The 21,021-nt window shown below is 49.5% G+C and overlaps 3 protein-coding genes across 4 annotated transcripts; 1 reads left to right on the top strand and 2 right to left on the bottom strand.

Moving 5' to 3' along the window:
- Positions 1–3,879: 3,879 nt before the first annotated feature.
- On the bottom strand, positions 3,880–5,500 carry LOC101766628. Its single transcript, XM_004964823.3, has one exon. The coding sequence runs from the start codon at positions 5,344–5,346 to the stop codon at positions 4,138–4,140; it is 1,209 nt and encodes a 402-aa protein (XP_004964880.1). The 5' UTR covers positions 5,347–5,500; the 3' UTR covers positions 3,880–4,137.
- A 4,539-nt stretch (positions 5,501–10,039) lies between these two features.
- LOC101767448 (alternative NAD(P)H-ubiquinone oxidoreductase C1, chloroplastic/mitochondrial) lies at positions 10,040–17,449 on the top strand. 2 transcript variants are annotated; one of them, XM_004964825.4, is made up of 12 exons: positions 10,040–10,462; positions 10,973–11,172; positions 11,669–11,764; positions 12,000–12,066; positions 12,154–12,334; positions 13,117–13,210; positions 14,009–14,224; positions 14,580–14,969; positions 15,047–15,123; positions 15,257–15,360; positions 15,426–15,538; positions 16,214–17,449. In XM_004964825.4, the coding sequence occupies exons 1-12, from the start codon at positions 10,375–10,377 to the stop codon at positions 17,237–17,239; spliced, it is 2,652 nt and encodes an 883-aa protein (XP_004964882.2). In that variant the 5' UTR covers positions 10,040–10,374; the 3' UTR covers positions 17,240–17,449. The 2 variants fall into 2 exon arrangements, with proteins under 2 accessions (XP_004964882.2, XP_004964883.1); XM_004964826.4 differs by having other exon boundaries at positions 10,045–10,462; positions 13,113–13,210.
- A 232-nt stretch (positions 17,450–17,681) lies between these two features.
- Positions 17,682–19,013, bottom strand: LOC101767040 (2-hydroxyisoflavanone dehydratase). Its single transcript, XM_004964824.2, has one exon. The coding sequence runs from the start codon at positions 18,975–18,977 to the stop codon at positions 17,865–17,867; it is 1,113 nt and encodes a 370-aa protein (XP_004964881.1). The 5' UTR covers positions 18,978–19,013; the 3' UTR covers positions 17,682–17,864.
- Positions 19,014–21,021: the final 2,008 nt, after the last annotated feature.

Consider the following 21,021-nt stretch of genomic DNA (forward strand, 5'->3'; position numbering starts at 1 on the left):
AAATCCGCCGTGCTGGCCCGGCTGGGGGTCAACTCGTCTCTCACCCGCAAGTATAGATGGCAACGGTCACAAATTACCCGCGTACCCGTGGGAAAAAATCCGGTAGGGTGAGGATACTGGTTCTATTTTGTGCCCAAAGGCACAGATGCGTGTTTGAGTTTGTGCCCGCGGGCAAAAAATTAACGGGCATAAAAATATCCTACCCGTACCCGCGAACCCGCTACATAGTGCCTAACATGCAAACCCCATATACAACTATATAATCAATTTATAGGATTTTCTCCTTCATTCCTCCAATCCTCCCAGCCGCGCGCCTGCACCCCACCCCCACACACCAGGCAGCTGCCGCCACCCCCCGCCGCCCACCCTCGCTCGGTCGCTCACCGCCAGCCGCCGGCCGCCCTCGCTCCCTATCGCAACCTCTCCGCCCGCCCACCTCCCCGCCACCACCTCTCCGCCGCCCGCCCTCGCTCCCCGCCACTTCCCGCCACCCGCCCTTGCTCCGCCGCTCGACGCCCGGTTCCGCCCAACGCCACTGGAGCCAGAGGTGCTGGTTGCCTAGTGGGCACGGGTGTGCCCACGGGTAGACTGTCTTGCGGGTGATGGGTGCAGGCACAACTTCTTGCTCGTGATGTGCGGTGGGCGCAGGCACGGGTACAAGATTTATCTTGCGGACGCGGGTCTGTAAATCCTCTGCCCGCGAGTAATGTGCCTGTTATCATCCATACCCGCGAGTTCGCAACTCCACCACGCACAGGCACAGCGGCACGAGCACAAGTCAAGTAGTCAACCAGCTCCGGCCTCCGCTGGCCAAGCCGCGTACGCGCCGGCCTCCCCGTCCAGGCGTCTGGTCGGCAAGGCCGAGGCAGCCGGACACGTAACGCACTAACGCCCCCGCGGGAGTTGAACGAAACCGAGCCATCGATCGAGCCCCGTCCTGACGGCGCGAGCATGGATGGACTGCCACCGGTCACCCACCAACCCTGTCACGGTGGCAGTGGCACCCAGCCACCCACCCCGTATCTCTCACGGTCTCGCCTCAACGCCGATTACACGGGGCGAGGCAGGTCACGGCCGCCGGTGCCGCCGCAAGCCCAACCAAGAATTGGCGCTCCAAAGCCCGGCTTCGGACGTGTCGCCGAGAAGTTCCCGTGCGTGTTTGATTCGATCTACGTGTGGATCGTCCTTTCTCCTCTTTTTCTCTGAAGAAGAAGAAAAGATGATGGGCACGTTCGATTCGATGATGCGCGAGGGTCGGGTACTCGGGTCGCACGGCAGCCGCGCACGTACGCGGCCGCTTTATTCGCCGGGGGCAACCAAAAAAAAAACGATTCCGCGCGTGGCTCGCGTGGGCCCGGCACGTCACGTCACGTCGCGTTTGACCGGCGAAACGGTGGCGCGGCGCCGTGCGGCACCGAAGGAGGGATCGATCCGACTGGTCCGGTCAAAATAAGCACGCGCGGGCTGGGGCCGTAGAACGGCAGCTGCTCGCCTCCTACTACCACGCTGCTGGCCACAGGCCCACGGACCCGATAAACAAGCAATTCAACAAACAAAATGGCTGGCTGTAGAACGAAGTAGGACCGGCGATCAGAGTTGTCGGGATCAAATTCACGTATTTGCTTATATAAAACTGTGCTTACAGGCGGATCAAGAATGTCACCGTTGAGGCGTCGACGAGGTGGGGCCTCAAGTGAACACGACCGACGGCATTCTCTCCTCTCTTTTTTTTTCCATTAAAGCTCCGCCCGAATTTCATTACAAAAGCAACGAAATTACAAACATAGTTCAAGTCGTTTTTTAACCCAGACAAAACTACCGAAAGGTAAAATCCTCCAGATAGGAGGCGCAGAGGGCCTGCTAACTGTGGATGCAAAACAGAGATTCAGCTATTACATCAACTGGAACCAGTAACGTACTCACGTGCTGTACTTGCTCGTCACTGTTTTTTTTTTTTTTTTTTTTTGAAAAGAGATCGTTACTGTTCCTCACCTACTCCTACTCCATAACCCTGGGCTTTTTCTTGGGGTTACGATTGATGCCGATGACCTGTAGGGCAAGGAAACAAAGAGCGGCCTGCTTAAGCCAATTCAGACACCACTAGCGACGACATGAGTAGCACTAAAGCGCCACTACAAGCTTCCAATTTTGTTGGTTTAAAAATAACAGGAAAAGTTGAAGAAGATAGGCATTAGTTTTCTGTCTGCTAATTCGGACCTACGCAGACGTGCTCGCAGCAAGCCGCCGACCAGGATACGACTGGCACTACCAATGGCTACAACCGATACATCTATACAACAAAACAAAAGGGATAAAATTCCATCCTAAGAACAACTAAATGATTATGCCGACATCTTCCCTTTGGATCATAACACATGAAAAATGTATCTTGTGGGAGCCCAGTTAATGATTGTCACTGACGATCAGCCGAGGATAATCTTCCCTTTGGATCATCACATATGTAGTGCAGAAAATGGTAGATATCTGCCATTTATTTGCCCATTGCGTTGGTTGCATGTCCTTGTACGGAGCAAAGGTGTTCAGACGAGTACATCTAAAGGGCACCATCCCTTTTCTCTTTATCTTTTCTTTTTCTTTCGAATAGGGAATAGCTCTTTTTAATGGATTTAATTGTATTGATACCTTTTAAGTTCTTCAGGAGCATTTTTCTTGCCACTGTCCTGAAACTATAGCAGCCATCAGGAGCAAATTAATCTTTCGAGCCTCCATTAGTAGAGTATTACGAAACTGTGATGGAACATAAAATTTTTAGGCCCCATTTGAATCCATTTGAATCTTTGAAATTGAATTTCATTCTAATAATCATAATTTAGACATAAATTAATTAAGTTAATATACTTTTATGTGGAATATATTTGTATATTATTGTTGATCATACGGGAGAGATACTTATGTATTGCACTTTTGCTATAGGGAAACGAGTCGAAGAACGTGCTATAAGTTGCACATTAGAATCATGCACGCTATACATTAGAATCATGCACGCTATAGGGAAACGAGTCGAAGAACGTGCTATAAGTTGCACATTAGAAACATTGCATAAGGATCTATAGAATCAATTTCTATCTCCCACCCCATAAATTTAAGATAGTTTTATATCTAAATTTCAAAAAGTTGCGGAATGCAAGTTCCAAGACAAATAACCTAGATTCTAATCCCTTTAAAATGAAAGGATGCCAATGGAACCTTAGATTTGGAAACTGATGGTTCAGGGAGGGCACTAAACTAGTGGTTTTTTGGCACGCTAAACTTTTTTGTACTGTATTCATATAACTGACGAGACAGGAGGATAGAGGCCACTGCTGGCCACAAACTCACATGGGTCAACACTAAGCACTGCCACTGAGCACTACTAAGGTGTGCCGTGTGTACTCCTTTCCTTTGGTAAGAGGAAACGAATTTCGGTGGAAGCACCTTTAAAAGGAATGGCAGTGGAGATAAGTGCGCAGGATTCTGATTCTCATTCGAAATCCAGCATCAATGATGGAACTAGCCGTATTTACTAAATAATGTTTAAGAAATTGGAGTTCCTCGAAAAACCCGAAAAAAATGGGGAGAGCAAAACCATACTATTCGTGTTCTTAGAAATGGACTCCATTGTTGCCTCCTTGTCCATAGCCTCCAATACACACAGAACGTTCCATATCGATAAGGTAGCACGACTTCTTTTTTGCTGTAGTGAGAAACCCAAGTCGACCCGTGATGAAAGAAACACCTACATAGCGGAGCAGCTACTGTAGTTTTTGTATGCAACCTTCATGATGCTAGGCACGCTACATTTTGATAATTGAAGCACTTTTTTGTAGGCAGAATCTAACTTTATCACAAGTTTTGAGGAAAAAAACTTGGCCATGCCAATGATCAAGAGCACATTAACCCATAAGAATTAACAAATATTCCGGCATCATTGTATGATCTCTTCTGCAGATAGGACACGACAGTATAGTCAAGCTCCACAAAGAGAGAGAAACCAACGCCAAGAACAGTCATGGCGGCAAAATGCACTTGTACATGGTTTCACATATGCAAAAAGAAGAAAAGAAAATAAAAGAGAAAAAATGGCGTCTTTTATGGACAAGAACCGGGCAAAGCAACACGGCCGACGACTCGGATTTTTCAACCCTTGGTCGCCGGCGCCGCCATGCCGCGGCCGTAGTGCCACGAGTACGAGCCGAGCCCTTTGGCCAGCCGCTGCAGCGGGCTCAGCCGTGCGCACCCAGCGACGCTCTCCGCCGCCGCGGCCGCGCTCCTGTTACCGTGCTTATTGGCCTTGCCCATGTCGTCGCCTTTGCCGCCGGCTTTGATCGTCATCGCCGGCTGAGCGAACGCCTTCTTGACGGGCGCGTCGAACTGTTGCGCCGGCTTGAAGATCGGTTCCTGCTTGTTGTTGGCACCGGCGCCGTCGGACGAGCTCCGGAACAGGAGGAGGTCGCTGAGCCGCCACCTCCTCCACCCGGTGCTCCTCGACGCGGGACGCGTGGCAAGTTTCTTGGGCGGCGAGCCTGGGGCGACGCCGCCGTTGGCTTCTTTGCCGCCGAGCGGGGAGGGCGCCTTGGTCGCCTCCAGCAGCGCGGCGGCGAACGGGTCGAAGTCCACACCGGAGCCGACTCTGCTCCGCCGCCGCGGGGACCGCATGCCGCCCCTCGCCATCGGCGACCGCGGCGATGACGCGACGCTCCCGCCGTCGAGCAGCCCCGGCGGCGGCTTCAGTGGGCGAACCTTGGGCTCCTCGGCCGTCTTGAGCCGCGGCTTCAGAGGCCTGATTTTCCCCTCCTCGAAGAGCTCGTCGGCCGTCGTCAGCGTCTCCGCCGGCGCGGCCTTGTCGGCGATCGTGCCGAACTCGAAGTCCGTGTCCCACGCCGCCTCGTTCGCGGCCGCGCCACCGCCGAGCCCCCTCTTCGGCGTCCCCGGCCTCTCCTCCCAGTCGAACGGCACGGACGAGCCGCCCGTGGCGTACGACCCGCGCGGCTGGAACTCCTCGTCGCCGTCGTCGTCTTCCTCGCCATCCCCACCGTTCCCCTCAGCGAAGTGCGCGTATATGGCCGCGGCGCGCCGTGGGCTGGCGGGCGCGCTGGTGAAGTGCTGGAAGAGGTCGAACGGGTTGGCGCCGGTGAGGCGCGGGGTGGCCGGTGGCAGGAGGTCGAACGGGTTCGGCGACGGCGGCGCCGTCAAGAACAACCCGCCCGCCGTTCCCTCGTCCCGGACGAGACGCCCCCTTGGGCTGGACGGCGCCGTGGCGTACGGGCTCGTGGCCGCGCTGTCGAGCCGGAAGTCCATCGCGGGCGGCGGCGTTGGCGGCGAGGCTGGAGCCATCCTCAGCTCCATTTCGGTGGTCTTGGGATGGATTCTTGGACTTGGAGAGTCTCTGGCGATGGCTGCCGCGGGTTTAAGAGCGCGTGGAGAGGATGGAGATGGGATGAAGCCAAGGAAAGAGGGAGGAAGCAGGGGAAGCCTGGGAATGGAAGGATCTGAATACGTACGAATATAAAAGGGCATGGATTTTTTAGGAAGTTTTATATTTGGCAAAATATACCAGAGGAGCACGTTTGGAACACGGAACGTAGAGTTGCCATCGTAAGGAAGATTTTGTTTTCTGAAACTCTTGTTTGAGATAGACTCTTGAAATTGAAAATTTGAGTCGGATTCCGACTGATTCTTTTTTATCGATTATCGAGGGGTGTTTGGTTCTTTAGTCCGGATTAAAATAGCTTTCACATCGAATGTTTAGATACTAATTAGGAGTATTAAATATAGACTAATTACAAAACTACTTAGATGGAGGCTAATTTGCGAGACGAATCTATTAAGCCTTATTAGTCCGTGATTTGATAATGTGATGCTACCGTAAACGTGTGCTAATCATGAATTCATTAGGCTTAATAAATTCATCTTGTGAATTAGCCTCCATCCGTGTAATTAGTTTTATAATTAACTTATGTTTAGTCCTCCTAATCAGCCTCCGAAGATTTGATGTGACATGATCTAGATTTTAGATTTTAAAGGATCCATCATCGGTTTTATCTTTGTATTTTGCGGACAAATTTCGTCTGCTGGAAGTACAGACGAAGGCGAGTTGATCCAAATCACGCATGTTTTTTGTGCTTGTCAGGGACCTAAAAGAAGAGTAAGGCTGGTGATACACTCTGACAGTGATCACCTCATGCGAGCTGCTGGATAAACAAGTGAAGATAACCGCTTTTTGCCTAGCGTGATTCTGATGGACTAAGGGGGTGTTTGGATACGAGGTGCTAAACTTTAACAGTGTCACATCGGATGTTCGGATGCTAATTAGGAGGACTAAACATGAGCTAATTATAAAACTAATTGCAGAACCCTGTCCTAATTCGCGAGACGAATCTATTAAGCCTAATTAATTCATCATTAGCAAATGGTTACTGTAGCACCACACTGTCAAATCATGGACTAATTAGGCTTAATAGATTCGTCTCGCGAATTATACTCCATCTGTGCAATTAGTTTTGTAATTAGCCTATGTTTAATACTCCTAATTAGCATCTAAACATCCGATGTGACAGGTGTTAAACTTTAACAGGGTGTTGCCAAACACCCCTTAATGCGTGCCTTCTCTAAAGCCTTCGCTGATGACGACACGGATTTGACAATAAAATACGGTCAGCTAGGAAACAGACGGCCGCTTTCTCGTCCAAAAAAGACTCGTGCTCTGTAGCCTGTACTTCATTCGCAGATTGCTTCTGATTTGGTGCGGCCGCTAATGACGCCAGTCCTGTTGATCTAGCACTGCTTGTTGACATCAGCTTCGGCCCATCTTTCGGTGCGATGCTTGATTTTTTAAGATGCCAATTCCACAGGAAACGATTCAAACTACTCCCTCCATCCCCAAATTACTATTCGTTTTGTTTTTTCTAAATACCTAGCTTTGAGATTTGAGATTACATGGATTTCTCTATGTGTTTTCATTTGAATTGTTTTATACGGAGTTCCTGTGGAAGGGGAAATTCCCGTGCTCTGAACTCAAGTGTATGCATCTTCTGAGGCCACCGGTCCGTTGAAACGGTAAGCGCAGAAGTCAACTCCGTGGCTACGTCGTCTAGGAAAGTGAAATACTTTTGACCCTACAAAATGGCGGTTTCCTTCTGGAGGTTCACAAAAATTTCGCGTGCTTCGCTGTCATATCTTCGTGCGCCATTTACCTCCTTGGGATTGGAATCACTAGACTTTTCCCTGAAAGGAAGGCATTTTACAATCTCAATCAGTTGACTGTATCCGCCTTTTATCACAGAGCCATGTTTTAGTTTCATGGAACAGAAACTCTCTTAAAATAAAGCATTATCGAAATGTTCAGGCTGAATATAAAATGCTGCCAAATAGTGCCGATGGAATAGAGACCAGCATGATCTTATATAAAAGAAGATTACGAAGATGACTCAGCATTTCGACCTTTTGCTTGAAGAAATGGTATTGGTTGAATTTGAGGAGTTGACCAATAAAATACAGGTCTATCAAACATCTGACGAAACAAGATGCTCTTATACGTGGGCACAGCTTATGCCATGCGAATTGTTGCCTATGTTTTTTTTCCCTCGAGCTGAAAATTTTATCCTATACTATGCAATATAGTGACAGAGCTGAATGGGCGCACCTGGGTTTGAGCACTGCTTCATGGCTTCAATAGTAGATTATTTTTCCTGAATTGGATGCCTTGATAAATGATAATTGATATTGATATACGGAGTATATAATAATTGGTTGAAGACAAAGACCATCGCTGAACTTTTCACGATGGCTATCGAGCTTATGGACGGTCGGTCAGCCATTTGCCTCCCATCAATGCGCCGCCATGTCTGCCCGCGCCTTGCTCGCCGGCACGTCGGAGTCGGCGTCGGCGAGGCAAGTTGCTTGGCCCAGTTGAGGCCAACCACCGCGTGCCACAGGACAGCGTTTATCCTGCCTCCTCCCCGCGTGGGCGCGTGGAAGACTAGGAGAGCATTCCGGCGACCAGCGTCCGCTTTGAGCTGCGCCGTGTGCTTGCTTTGACGTATCGCCGTCGTTATCCCTTGTGCCCGGACCCGCGCGCGGCCCCGCAGGCCTTTCGCATTTGACTAGTCGGTGTTGACTGCAAAGGCGTTTCCAAGGCGACCTCAGATTTTAGTACTAATCGGATGAGGCGATGAGCTCATGAGCACCTAATCTGCTGCGAGTTTCTTATGCATCGCAGGACACTTTTCTTTTGACGAGCGCGGAGACCAGCAAGCCAAACGTAACCCAGCTCAAGATTCGGATGGGAGAATCGTTGGCGTTTAGAGCGGTGGTTTGCTATGGAATGTTTGTTGGGGGTTTCTATCAGGCAAGCGCACACTGGATTGCTAAAAGGGTGACAAACCCCTCACTTCAGTTCTTCCCTAGGGACCTCACTCTTTCTAGCACAAAAGTGAAGCGGTGATGATATTCCGGATGGTTTGTGTGACACTACTATTGTTTTAATAATCCCTAAAGTCACTAAAGCTGAACGACTAAACAATTTCCGACCAATTAGCCTTTGCAATTTGATTTATAAAATTGCCTCCAAAGTCTTGGCTAACGCTGCACCTCTATGAGTATGCAATAAATAAAATTTTCACATGCGGATCCATATTAATTTTGGAATATGTACTATATTGATCCTTTGGATATGTTACCTGTTAGGCTATCTTTAGGTGACGTGTATAACTATTTCGTATATACAATGGTTGGCTTACCATCAGACACACTAATACTTTGAATTTTTGTGTTTTACACTACTTTATGTTTAAGCCTGGTTTCTCTAGCATGTAAAACCAGTTGGGAATGCAAGACTGATAATGTTAGAGCTGCAGGGTAGTTTTTGCCTTATGGTCCATCTGTCGTGCTATAACATAGCACAGAGCACACCTCTTAATAAAAAATACATTTGCGTTATGCGGTGTCCTTTGTACTTTCTACGTTCCAAATTACTAATTATTTTTAAATTTTTTATACATAACTTTTGATATGCATCTAGGTATATATTATGTTAGATACATAGTAAATTTTATGTATTATTTTGGGATGAAGCGAGTATCTCGGAAAATAGTGGTAAGAGGTGGTGGGTCAGTTAGGTAAAATATTCTTTCGCACCATAGTTGATTCCTGCAGAAGAGGTAGGAATCCGTGGAAAATCCAATCTATAGAAATTTGCGGAGACTTGGTGTGGTATGCCAAATATGTTTGGAAATTCTATCATGGCTGTTTCGGGGATTTCTTTGGCTGTTCTCTATAAAACCCTTTTCGATTTCATAGAGCGATGCTAACGATGAAGTTCATACCGTACAAATTTTTTCCTTTCTAAGTTCAGTCCGGGAGCTTCTATCTGGCTTCCACAAGCCAAATAGTTACATAGCTTTGGCCCACTATAAGCCCAAACAACACCTCTACCTTCTTCTTCTTCCCTCTTCTCCTCCTCCTTGTCACCACCTCCCCTACGCCGGCCAACGGCGAGCGCGCCGCTGCGGCACCCACCCACTGCTGCCCCCATCCGACCCACCGAGTGCGCTCCTCCTCCCCGCCACCACCTCCACTACCCCGGCTGGCGGCGAGTGTGCCACCCGCCCACCTACCACCACTGCCCCCTCCGGCCCTCCCTTCCTAATCCGGCGGCGCTCCTCCTCACCCCGCCACCAGCCACTACCCACCAGATGCCCGACCCCACCCGCTTGCCTCCGCCGCTGGCTAACCCGCCACCTCCGCCGAGCTTCCACCGCTGCCCACCTTCTCCTAAAGGCCGGTGGCCATTAGAGCCCCGGTACCCTAGAAACCCTAACCCTAAACACCGCCGCCTCGACCACCACCTGCGGCCAGCAGCGACCTTGCTGCCGGGCTGCTCCCGCCCACCCACCACCCCTCCTAGCCCTGCTCCTCCAGCCATGCTTCTCGTCAGCGCGAGACCAGGCCACGGCGGCGCGTGTCTAGTCTAAGTAAGCAGAGGGGAGGATGAAGAAGGAGATTGTGCGGCCTTATCAGCCGCACGAATCTCAAACACCGGAAACTAGCTTCCGAAAACTATATAAGTTCTCCGGTTCTGTCCATACTCCGTTATACGAAATTACGAATATATCAGGTTCCTCAACCGCAAGCTTCGAAGGGCCCAATCACGGCAATTACCAACTCAGAAATGGGCTTCCAGCAGGAATCGGGCCCCGCGCGAAGCCCATCGAGGCCTTCTACCCCTCCGTCGGCCTCTCGCTCGGCTCTCCTTTCTCGACTTCTCGTTCGTTTCTTCCCGGAGACGGACGGCTGGCTCCTCCCTTCTGCTCCCCTATCGTCGGCAGTTACGACCAGAGAAGCGCCACGTCTCGCGCGCTCCTCCGCTCCCCGGCGATGAGCTGCCGCGCGTCGCCGTGGAGCCGCCCGTCGCTCCCTTCCGGGCCGCACTTCCCCACCTCGGCGCGGCCGCGCTCCCCACTCGGTGAGGTCCACGAGCTCCAGCCCGCGTCTAGATTTCGTGGTTGTCTGATTCAGCTGCTGGTCTGCTGCCTGCCTAGTGGGTTGTTTCCCGATACTGGGGCTTACGTCCAGTGGTAAGCAGGTGCTGTTAAGTGCGCGCACGGAGCCACTACTTAGCTTAGCTATGAAAATAATTTTGAATTTTGGCTCTGATGTATATCTGGCACTGATGCTTCTGATTTCGGAAGCATATAACATACAAGCATGTTCTCTGAATTCTAATCTCAAATTAGATGGAAGAGTTAGAATTTTGAAACATTTGGACTTGATGAGCATGCTTGATAGATATGGACCCGCACTATAGTTTATTCGCACGAACGCTTCATAATCGTAGGACAGTGAAGCCCCTGTTAGGCTGGTACTATGGACTTGCATTTCGCAGTGCTTTGTATTCCAATCTGTCAATTGGTACGAATTCATCTGGGTAAATATTTTTTGGCAGCCTTGTTGATCAGTCCTTGATTCCTGACAGGAAATAGGAACCTGTGGAAGAATGCAATTTTGAAGAACTCATGGACACTTGGTGCTGGTGTTCCAAATATGTTTGCACTGCCATCAAGGCTGTTCAGGTGCATGGCTTCAAGTAGCTCTGGGGATGGTGGTTTTGCTCGGCCTACATCGACTGACGAAGCAGTAGCACCATTGCCGTTGTACTCATGGCCAGATAAGCAGGTCGACTGATTTTTTTGGACTATCTACAACTTAGATCGCCTGCTGTTCACTGATATTTGCTTTCACCTATTCACGAGTTGGTAGTTATCTGTATGTGGTCAGACTATTGAGTCAGTTCACCTTCAACTTGCCTACTCAAATGGCTAATGCCTTGCTAATTTAGGGGAAACGTTAGAATCACAAGAGAAATATTTAGGAGAAATGTTAGACTTAGGTATGCATCATTCAGACAGAAATATTTAGTGCATGCATATGGAACTCCTGAGATGCAGTTTTAGATAAGTACTACTTAATAATACATTTATTTGTGTTCTTTAGGGGTGGCTCCATAGGGGTTGCAGGGGCTTGCATATTTCTGTTTCATTTATTTGAGCCTCACTGAGGATAGTCATTTGTTACGATTTAGCCTTTGGGAAATTTAGACTTGTAAAAAAAACAATTATAACTATAACAGTTTATGTTGCTATTACTGAATGTGTTTTCCCCTTATTTTCAGCGACCACGAGTGTGCATTTTGGGTGGTGGATTTGGTGGCCTGTACACTGCTCTAAGACTAGAATCTCTTGTGTGGCCCAGTGGTAAGAAGCCTCAGGTAAAATGATGATGCTCTTATGCGAATGCTCTTCCGATTTCCTATGTGCTACTTTTATCCTGAGCGGGTGGATATTGCACTCCTTATAAACTACATAAATTTCCTTGATGGGATTTTATGTAACCCTGTAGGCCTGTATTATGGGTCTTATGATTTCCTGATGGTATCTTCTGCAATCTTCTCATCACATTTATTATATTGCAACAGTTTACTAAGACAGCAAAACAAATTACAGGTTGTGTTGGTTGATCAATCTGATAGATTTGTATTTAAGCCCATGTTGTATGAGCTCTTATCAGGAGGTACCACGGTTCCAATTGCATATAGTTTATTGTTCCTTTTCCCATGATTTGATATTTTAAACTGTTGCTATTTGATTTGGTTGCCAGAAGTGGATGTCTGGGAGATAGCTCCATCTTTTACAGAGTTGCTGAAAAACACTAGTATTCAATTTGTGAGGGACAGCGTAAAGCTTCTGCGCCCTTCTGATCACTTTAGAAGAGAACCTGGAGAATCATGCACTGGTGGAGTTGTTCATCTGGAAAGTGGCACTGTCATTGAATATGATTGGTAAGAATAATAAATTCTACATGATTGCCAGGTCAAATTCTTCCTTTCAGGAACAAATTTAAAGTAGTTTGCTATAGTTCTATTTTTTTCATGTAAAATAATGTTTACAAAGTTTTTAGATTATGTAAAATCGTAAATACCAGTGGCTGCCTCACTAATATTTAATGTTGTAAACTTGGGATCGCGTGGACTGTGTAAGCTCTCAGCTCACCAAACTCAGAAAACACACGCTGGGAATTTTGGGCTGCAGAGGCAGCTTTTCTGAATGTATTGCTCTCTTATTTATAGAGTAATTACACGGCTTGATAGCCGGCTACTAGTGGCCTTAGTGGCCCCTAACAAACAGGAGCATGTCCTGTGGATGAGAGCACCCTGAAGACTAGGACTTCTTAACAAACTCTAACAGACTCTGACTCTGACCTGAACGGCTAACTCTAACTGAAACAAAGTGATAAACGCTACTGAAAGCAAATGACTCTTAACTGACTGAACACGTTGGACAGGGATTACTGCTATCAGACTGTGCCCCTTTTTCCTCATAATCATGTAGCATTGGTTCATTCATTCAGGCCACTTATGAATCATGATATGAATGAATATTTCTTGTTTATTTATCGAGTGGATTGTCAATAATTGATAATAGGGAACCATAGAACACAATAGTAACATGTATAACTACTTTGTTTATGTAGATGGCTAGATCTGGAGTCCCTGCTGTTTCAATTTGATGGCTTAGTTAAAATAAACTTGTTACTGACATTTGTTTTGGAATGGGCAGCCAGGCTCGTTCTTGCTTTAGGGGCTGAAGCTAAAATTGATGTTGTTCCGGGGTCAGCTGAATATGCACTTCCTTTCACAACATTAGAGGATGCTTTGGTAAGCACAAATCACCTCATGAAATTTTGTATGTACTCATAACAAATAATCTATTATTGGAACTACTAATATTACCCTTTACACCAGTGAAAAGATAGAAAGCATCTAGTCTACTGTGTGCTTCTCATTAAAAATTTAAAATATAACTGTCGACGTTTTCTGACAATCTATGCAACAAGTGAATCATACCAAGAGCTATAAACGAGTGTCAGATAAACTAGCAAAACAAGCTAGGTGGGCAGACACGAGTTCACAGTACTCCACTACTCCGTTCGTATTGGGCTTTATCCCATGTCATTCCATGTCCAATGAGATTGACACCACAAAACTTTCAATGGGAGTCTACCACCCTCATCTCTGCAATGTGTCTTTGATTAATGAAATCCATTAATTCTCAAAAATAGAAAATGAATAGAAATTAGGGGGCGCTAATTGATATTTGTCATGAATTTGTTATTATGACTGTAATTAGCTGTTTCTAGAATTATAGATCCTATTGTGCAGCATGGATAGCTTAAGTGGTCCTCCATGAGTCCATGATCATCAATCTTTTTTTCATGTTGCCTTTGTTCTGACAATTTATGTAACAAGTGAATCATACTTTTTAAAATATTCAACATTTTTAATTAAAAATTTTGGGGCCACTTGTTGATATATATCAACCATTGATTTTTATGGTTGCTATTAGCTATTTCAAGGATTATAGATCCTGTTGTGCATAAATAGCTTAAGTGCTCATCCATGAGTCCATGATCATCAATTTTTCCTGTCGTTTACTTCTTAAATGTTATTTTGTAGAGAGTTGAAAGCAAGTTGAAAATGCTAGAGAGGAAAAGGTTTGGTAAAAGCGCTCCTACTATTGAGGTGGCAATAGTGGGATTGGGCTATTCCGGCGTTGAGTTAGCTGCAACTATATCTGAGAGATTAAAGAACACTGGAACTGTGAAGGCAATAAATGTTCAAACAACCATATGTCCTACTGCTCCTCAAGGAAACCGTGATGCTGCTCTGAAGGTGAGAAACTAAGTCAAACTGTTTTGGTCAGCTTCGTCTTAGAATTGTAATCGATAGCATATTTCATGCTGTTCATGTCTGATCCAGTTGAAGGGCTGTAACTTTGGTGCAATATTGATATCCTTATGATTAAATCCCTTCTCCATTTTGTAACATGTCACCAAACAGTACATTTCCATTGGGTTATTTATGGATCCTATGCAATACAACATGAAGAAGTCATGCTTATTGCTTTACCCACATCATAGTGTTTGGCCCATGATGATGTTGTTTTCATATCTGAACTTCGTCAATTGAGGAAATTATATGTTCTGAGCTGGCAGCTAATCACTGAAGAAATTTTGGTTCTCGTCAGGTTCTTGAGTCTCGGAATATTCAGCTTTTCTTGGGATATTTTGTGAGCTGCATTGAAGAGGCTGCTACATCTGATGATTCAAGTAGCACAGTTACAGGTTCTGGAGTTGACGGTGATCATAAGAAACTAATTTTGGATCTTCAACCTGCTGAAAGAGGCGTCAAAAGCCAGACTCTGGAGGCTGATTTGGTGCTGTGGACAGTGGGTTCAACATCTCAGATTCCCCGGTTACAGCCTCCTGATGCTCCCTATGTGATTCCTCTGAATGGTCGGGGGCAGGTGGAGACAGAGGAAACCCTTCAAGTAAAAGGCCATCCCCGGACATTTGCAATTGGTGATTCAGCAGCTCTAAGGGATCCCTCAGGCAAACTTCTCCCAGCCACTGCACAGGTAAGAGATTTGCTTCATTTCCTCCAGGTTGATGCTGCATTGGTAGTTACGTTGCTAATGAAACTCTCATCTCCTAGGTTGCTTTTCAACAAGCAGATTTCGCTGGATGGAATCTCTGGGCGGCAATCAATGATCGTCCTCTCCTGCCATTTAGGTTCAAATCTGGGGACACCTTTGCATTTGTTCATTTCACTTTCTTGCCATTAGTATTCCATATCTTAGTAGGAGTAGGAACTAGGAAGGATTGAACTCCATAGGAGACCTCAAATACGCTGAATGTTTTGCAGGTTCCAAAACCTTGGTGAGATGATGACGCTTGGTAGAAATGACGCCGCAATAACAGCAAGTTTCATTGATGGACTGACCTTGGAAGGACCTCTAGGACATGCTGGTATGAACTGATAATGTTATTTCACTTTCGCCTACGTGTAAATAAAATTGAACTTTATTCTGCAGCTCGGAAGCTTGTGTACTGCCTTAGAATGCCCACAGATGAACACAGGGTGAAGGTTGGAATCAGCTGGTTCACCAAGACTGCGATCGATTCACTTGCCTCCGTGCAAAACGCAGTAAGTAACATGCTCACAAGCTCATGAGTCATGACTGTCTGGTTGTCGGATGTATTGTGACTGCCAATTCCTGAATCGGATGTACTGGGGAGCAGATTGAGATCGATAATATCTACTCCGTAGTACATAATTGAGGATCTTGTTAAATACTACCTCCGTTCTCTATTATATGACGTTGGTTAGCTCATTTTTGAACTAATGTCATATATTAAAGGATGAAGGGAGTAGTTGTAACATACTTTTGAGTAAGCATTTGTAAAAATGACGAACTGTGGTATTCTGCAGAAATGGTATCTTTATCTGTGGTATAAGAGCGGGGATGTTTTATATAAAAACAAGTCCCTGGCTTAGTGTCATCAGTTTTACCTGCGTGTTCGCTTGGCGGACGGAATTAACTGAGTGGTGGGAGTCGAACCATTTCTTGTAAAATTTCCAAAATTCTTGGGGGATTTCTTGCTTTTCGAATGGAAACGGTAGCATCGCTCTCAGTAGCATCGTGAAAATTCATAATGTACTTTTCCTCGAAATGGAAGAGATTTTCTGAACCACTTGGGAAACAAAAAATCAGCTTGAACTGCCGTTGTTTTGAAGTCAACTCTCACCAACTCTCAACAGCCTTTATCTTCGTGAAGCCTCCAGTTGAATTCGTTCGTCGTTCGCCTCGCTGTGTTGTAGGTGGCCAACTCATTTCCATTTCCTCCCCCAACCCCCATGGGCGACTCCACTACCACCAACTCCTCGCCGGCCGCGGCCATGGATCCCGACTCCGAGGTCGCCTTCGACTTCCCGCCCTACCTCTGCCAGTACAAGAGCGGCCGCATCCACCGCCCCGGCGGCGCCCCCACCGCCCCCGCCGGCACGGACCCGGCCACCGGCGTCGTCTCCAAGGACATCCGCGCCGGCCCCACCTCCGTCCGCATCTACCTCCCGCCGGGCGCTACCGGCAAGATCCCGGTCGTCGTCTACTTCCACGGCGGCGGCTTCGTGGTGGGCTCGCCGGCGCGGCCGGGCACGCACAACTACCTCAACGATCTCGTCGCCCGGTCGGGCGCCATCGGCGTGTCCGTCTACTACCGCCTCGCGCCGGAGCACAAGCTCCCCGCGGCGTACGACGACGCGTGGGCGGCGCTGCGGTGGGCGGTCACGCTCGGCGACGGCGAGGAGCCCTGGCTGATCGACCACGCCGACCTCTCCCGCGTGTTCCTGGCCGGCTGCAGCGCCGGCGCCAACATCGCGCACAACACGGCCGTGCGGGCCTCTGCCCCCGGCGCGCTCCCCGATGGCGTGACCCTCCGCGGGCTCGCCCTGGTGCACCCGTACTTCACCGGCAGCGAGGCCATCGGCGGCGAGACGGCGTTCGGGCCCGAGATCCGGGCGTTCATGGAGCGCACGTGGCGGTTCGTGGTTTCGGAGACGGTGGGGCTGGACGACCCGCGCGTGTGCCCGTTCGTCGACGACGCCGCGCGCAAGGCCTCCGCCGGGATCTCGTGCGAGCGCGTCCTGGTGTGCATCGCCGAGAACGACGTCCTGCTCAAGGAGCGCGGGCTCTGGTACCACCGGGAGCTCAAGGCCAGCGGGTACGCCGGCGAGCTCGAGCTCTTCGAGTCCAAGGGCGTCGACCACGCCTTCCACTTCGACAAGCTCGACTCCGAGGAGGGCGTCGCGCTGCAGGAGCGGACCGTCGCGTTCATCAAGACATGAACATGGCTCGTTCTGTCGGCAAGGAGTCATGGAGATTGTCCTGAAAAATAAGAGTGCTTATGCTTTATCGTTAATCATTTTCATACTTCAATTGTAATGCCCCGAAATTTCTTTGATCTATTCGCGATCCCATTTCAATCTTTTGGATGGATCGTTTCATTGTGCACACTTTCTACAACTCAATAGAAAATTATCAACGTTCCTTATGAATCATGGTTGACCCGAACATGTTTTTCACTCACCTAACAATTAGGATCTCCCTTCATTCTGTGAAACATATGTGTACGGATGTGCTGACCCATACTACATCTCGAGGAAGGAGAAGGAGCAAAGGAGGAAACGGAGGAAGACGATGGCTCGATGATCACTGGATCTCAATTGTACGATGAGATTCCTCATCGACTTCGCGAGGGAGGAAGAAACAGGGAAGACGCCGAGTCCATGATCGTCAGATCTCAATAATACGATGAGAGTCACCGACTGGGGGCTACCCATAATGTTTTCGAGAGACAATGGAAGCATGAGAGTACACGAGCACCAGGCTCAAACACGGCCGCCTCCCGGGCAGTAAAATTATTCCATCTCACATGCGTGCGCGTGGTTGTCTGCTCACACGGGCGCGCAGTCACTTGCGTAGGAAACTCAGGACGCGCTCCTGCATCTCCCTCGCCTTGTCGCACCTCGGGTTGATGCAGTAGAAGACGTGGCCCTCGCCCGTGGACTCGAGCAGCTCCACCTCGCCCGGGTATCCGCTGGCCTTGAGGTTCTCGTAGTACCAGACGCCCCTGTCGCGCAGATCGTCCTCCTCGGCGACGCAGACGAGGACGCGCTCCGCCGCGACCCGCGCCGCGCTCCCGCCGGCGGCCTCCGAGAACGGGTTGGACAGCGGGTCGTCGAGCCCGGGGGAGCCCGGGTACAGGAACCGCCAGAACGCGTCGGCGCGCGCCTTGCGCTCCTTCCCCGCCGCCCCCTCGTCGCCGATGTCCGCCGCGCCGCTGAAGTAGGGGTGCACGATCAGGAGGCCCCTGACGCGCATCCCGAGCCCGCCGGCGCCGTGCCCGCCAGCGCGCGCCGCCACGACGTGCGCGATGGTGCCCCCCGCGCTGGCCCCGGCCAGGAACACGCGGGAGAAGTCGCCGTGCTCGGCGAGCCACGGCTCCGGCCCGGTGCCGCCCGCGGCGTGGGAGGCCACCCACCTGAGCGCCTCCCACGAGTCGTCGTAGGCGGCCGGGAGCGGGTGCTCCGGCGCGAGGCGGTACTCGGGCGCCACCGCGAGGACGCCGGCCTCCGCGACGAGCGCGTTGAGATAGCTGTGCGTGAACGGGTCGGCCGCGGAGCCGACCACGTAGGCGCCGCCGTGGTAGTAGACGACGACGGGGAGCTTCTTGCCCTTGGGGACGCCGGGCGGGAGGAAGAGGCGCGCCCAGACGCCCGTGGCCGGGTCGAGGACGACGTCCTTGGACGCGACGCCCGTGGCCGGGTCGGTGCCGGCCGGGAGCGGGGGCATGTTCATGAACCTCTCCACGCGGCCGCTCCTGTACTGGCGGACCATCGGGAAGAAGTCCGCCTGCACCTCCGTGTCCGGGTCCGCCGCCGCCGCCATCACCGCTCGCTCCCGGCGTCGGTGCGAGTGCGATGCCGGCCGCGCGGCGCTTTGTAGTGGGGGAGGAATCCGAGATGGGTGGAGCGTGCGGACCAAACGGTTGGTGTAGTGGCGCAGGCGCGCAGCGAGGCTCATGGGGCGAGTGGCGATCGTTCGGTTGGTGCGGAAGAGTGAGTGTGTTGGTGAGTGACGACTGGTGTGACCATGGAAAAGGAAGGCCCGTCCTGTGGTGGACCCGTAGTGTCGGGTGAGAACCGAGCAGAGGAGGGAGAGCAGTCGCTGGTGGGGTGGGCCTGTGGGCTTCTAGAAGGCCAGCAGGTGGAGTTGGGTGGACCGTGACGCGGGCCTGACGTCGCAGTCGGCAATCGGAATTTTTTTTATTTATATATTTTTTTCAAATTTCGCAGAAATATATAGTCAGATGAAAAAATTGCAAATCTAGGTTATTGCCGCCGGCTGGGCTGGCGATAAGGTCAGCCGGCGGTAAGGCGCCGACACCGCGGGCTCGTGTCTTTACCGCCGCCTAGGCCAGCGATAAGGTCCTACCGCCGCCTGGGTCGGCGGTAAGGACCTGGCCTCCTCCACCGCTGTGGTACGACCAGCGCGCGGGCGGTAAGGATCCTTACCGCCGCCTGGGCGGGCGATAAGCCCCTTACCGCCGCCTGGGCCGGCGAGGGTTCTCCCTATAAAACCCATAGTAGATCTAGAAATATCTTGTGCTTTTAGATGCTAAATCTAGCTTAGTTTGTACAGTAGATTCGATATTTAGTTCATAGTTTAGTATTTAGATCTACGTATATGCTGTGTGCTTTTAGATATTAAAAATGTAGCTTAGTTAGTATAGTAGATTCGGTTTTTAGTTCATAGTTTAGTATTTAGATTTAGAAGTATTTAGTAGTATAGTTTCATGAAATTTTAATATTTTTATTATACCACCGTAGGATGCCAAGGCGTGGAAAAGCTGGGAAACCAAGGTAATCTCAGTGCACGTTATTGCGTTAACTGCTTAGTCGTATGATTTAATTTTAGTTGCTTCCGGTTCATACAAAAAATGGTAAAGGTGAAGTGGTGTTTCGTTGACCGGAAATGCCTTTGACCCTTTGCCTCTACCTAGTAGTGTTCCAGTGCCCATGTACTTTTGCGGCGATCCTTGCAAGGTAGCCAAGTCCGATGAAGAGGACACGTATAGGCAGAGGTATTGGATGTGTTCCAACTTTCAATTTGAGCCTATGCTTCGTTAGCGCCGGATCAACAAGATAGTGAGTAATCGATGCTGTTTATTAATTTTTTTACTGTCCTATGACATCCGGCATGTTTTTTTTGTATTGTAACTATTCCGTTTGTTGCGGATCCCTCCACCGTTATGTGATTTTGAGCAGTGGATTGACACTGAGATCAAGCCTGAGGATAAGGAGGAGATGCAGTACATGTTGCGTTGGGCAGCAGAGAATAAGGAGAGGATGGAGAAGAGGCTTAGAGAGGAGGCTGCAGAGAAGGAGCACAAGGAAGAGGAGGAAAGGAGGCGTCTTGCTGCGGAGAGGGAGGAAAGGGAGAGGAAGCTTGAGCGTGCACGCCGAGCGAAAGTAGCGATCGAGGAGAACCCCGATGTCTTGAGGAAGGGAAAGTGGCCTCGTTGTACTCAGTAGGCTCTGTTATTGGCTAGTACTCCGTTGTGTGCGGTTGGACCTTTCGTTGTGTGTCCATGGTTTATTCATGGATAATATTGTGTACTGTTGGATCTTTCATTGTGTTGTGCTTAGGTCATGTACTCTGTTATTTGCCACACAATTTTCATTCCTAGTGATCGGTTATTTTAATTGTGTGCTTTTAATTCTTAATTGGGAAATGTTTAGACTTGTATAGTGAACGCACGCGAATAATGAAAAGCATTTAACTTCTTATCTAGACAGAGCAGTCATCGCACATAAACATAATCGTACACATCATAATCCTACAAATGATAAAAAATAACAAGTCGTCCTACGCACTAAATGCGTCCTCGCTTGAAACGAGGCTCGCCGACACCACGACCACACCTCGCTGCTCTGGTCTGCTGCCGGTCGTACGTCCAGGGCTCCGGCGGGTGAACATCGTGAGTCGGACGAACGAGCGGGTGAGAGGACATACCAGCCTACTGAGTAGAAGCTGGAGAGGACGCACAGGGGTAGGGAGCTCGTGG

Source organism: Setaria italica, chromosome IV, assembly GCF_000263155.2.
Source record: "Setaria italica strain Yugu1 chromosome IV, Setaria_italica_v2.0, whole genome shotgun sequence".
NCBI classification, from domain to species: Eukaryota; Viridiplantae; Streptophyta; class Magnoliopsida; order Poales; family Poaceae; genus Setaria; species Setaria italica.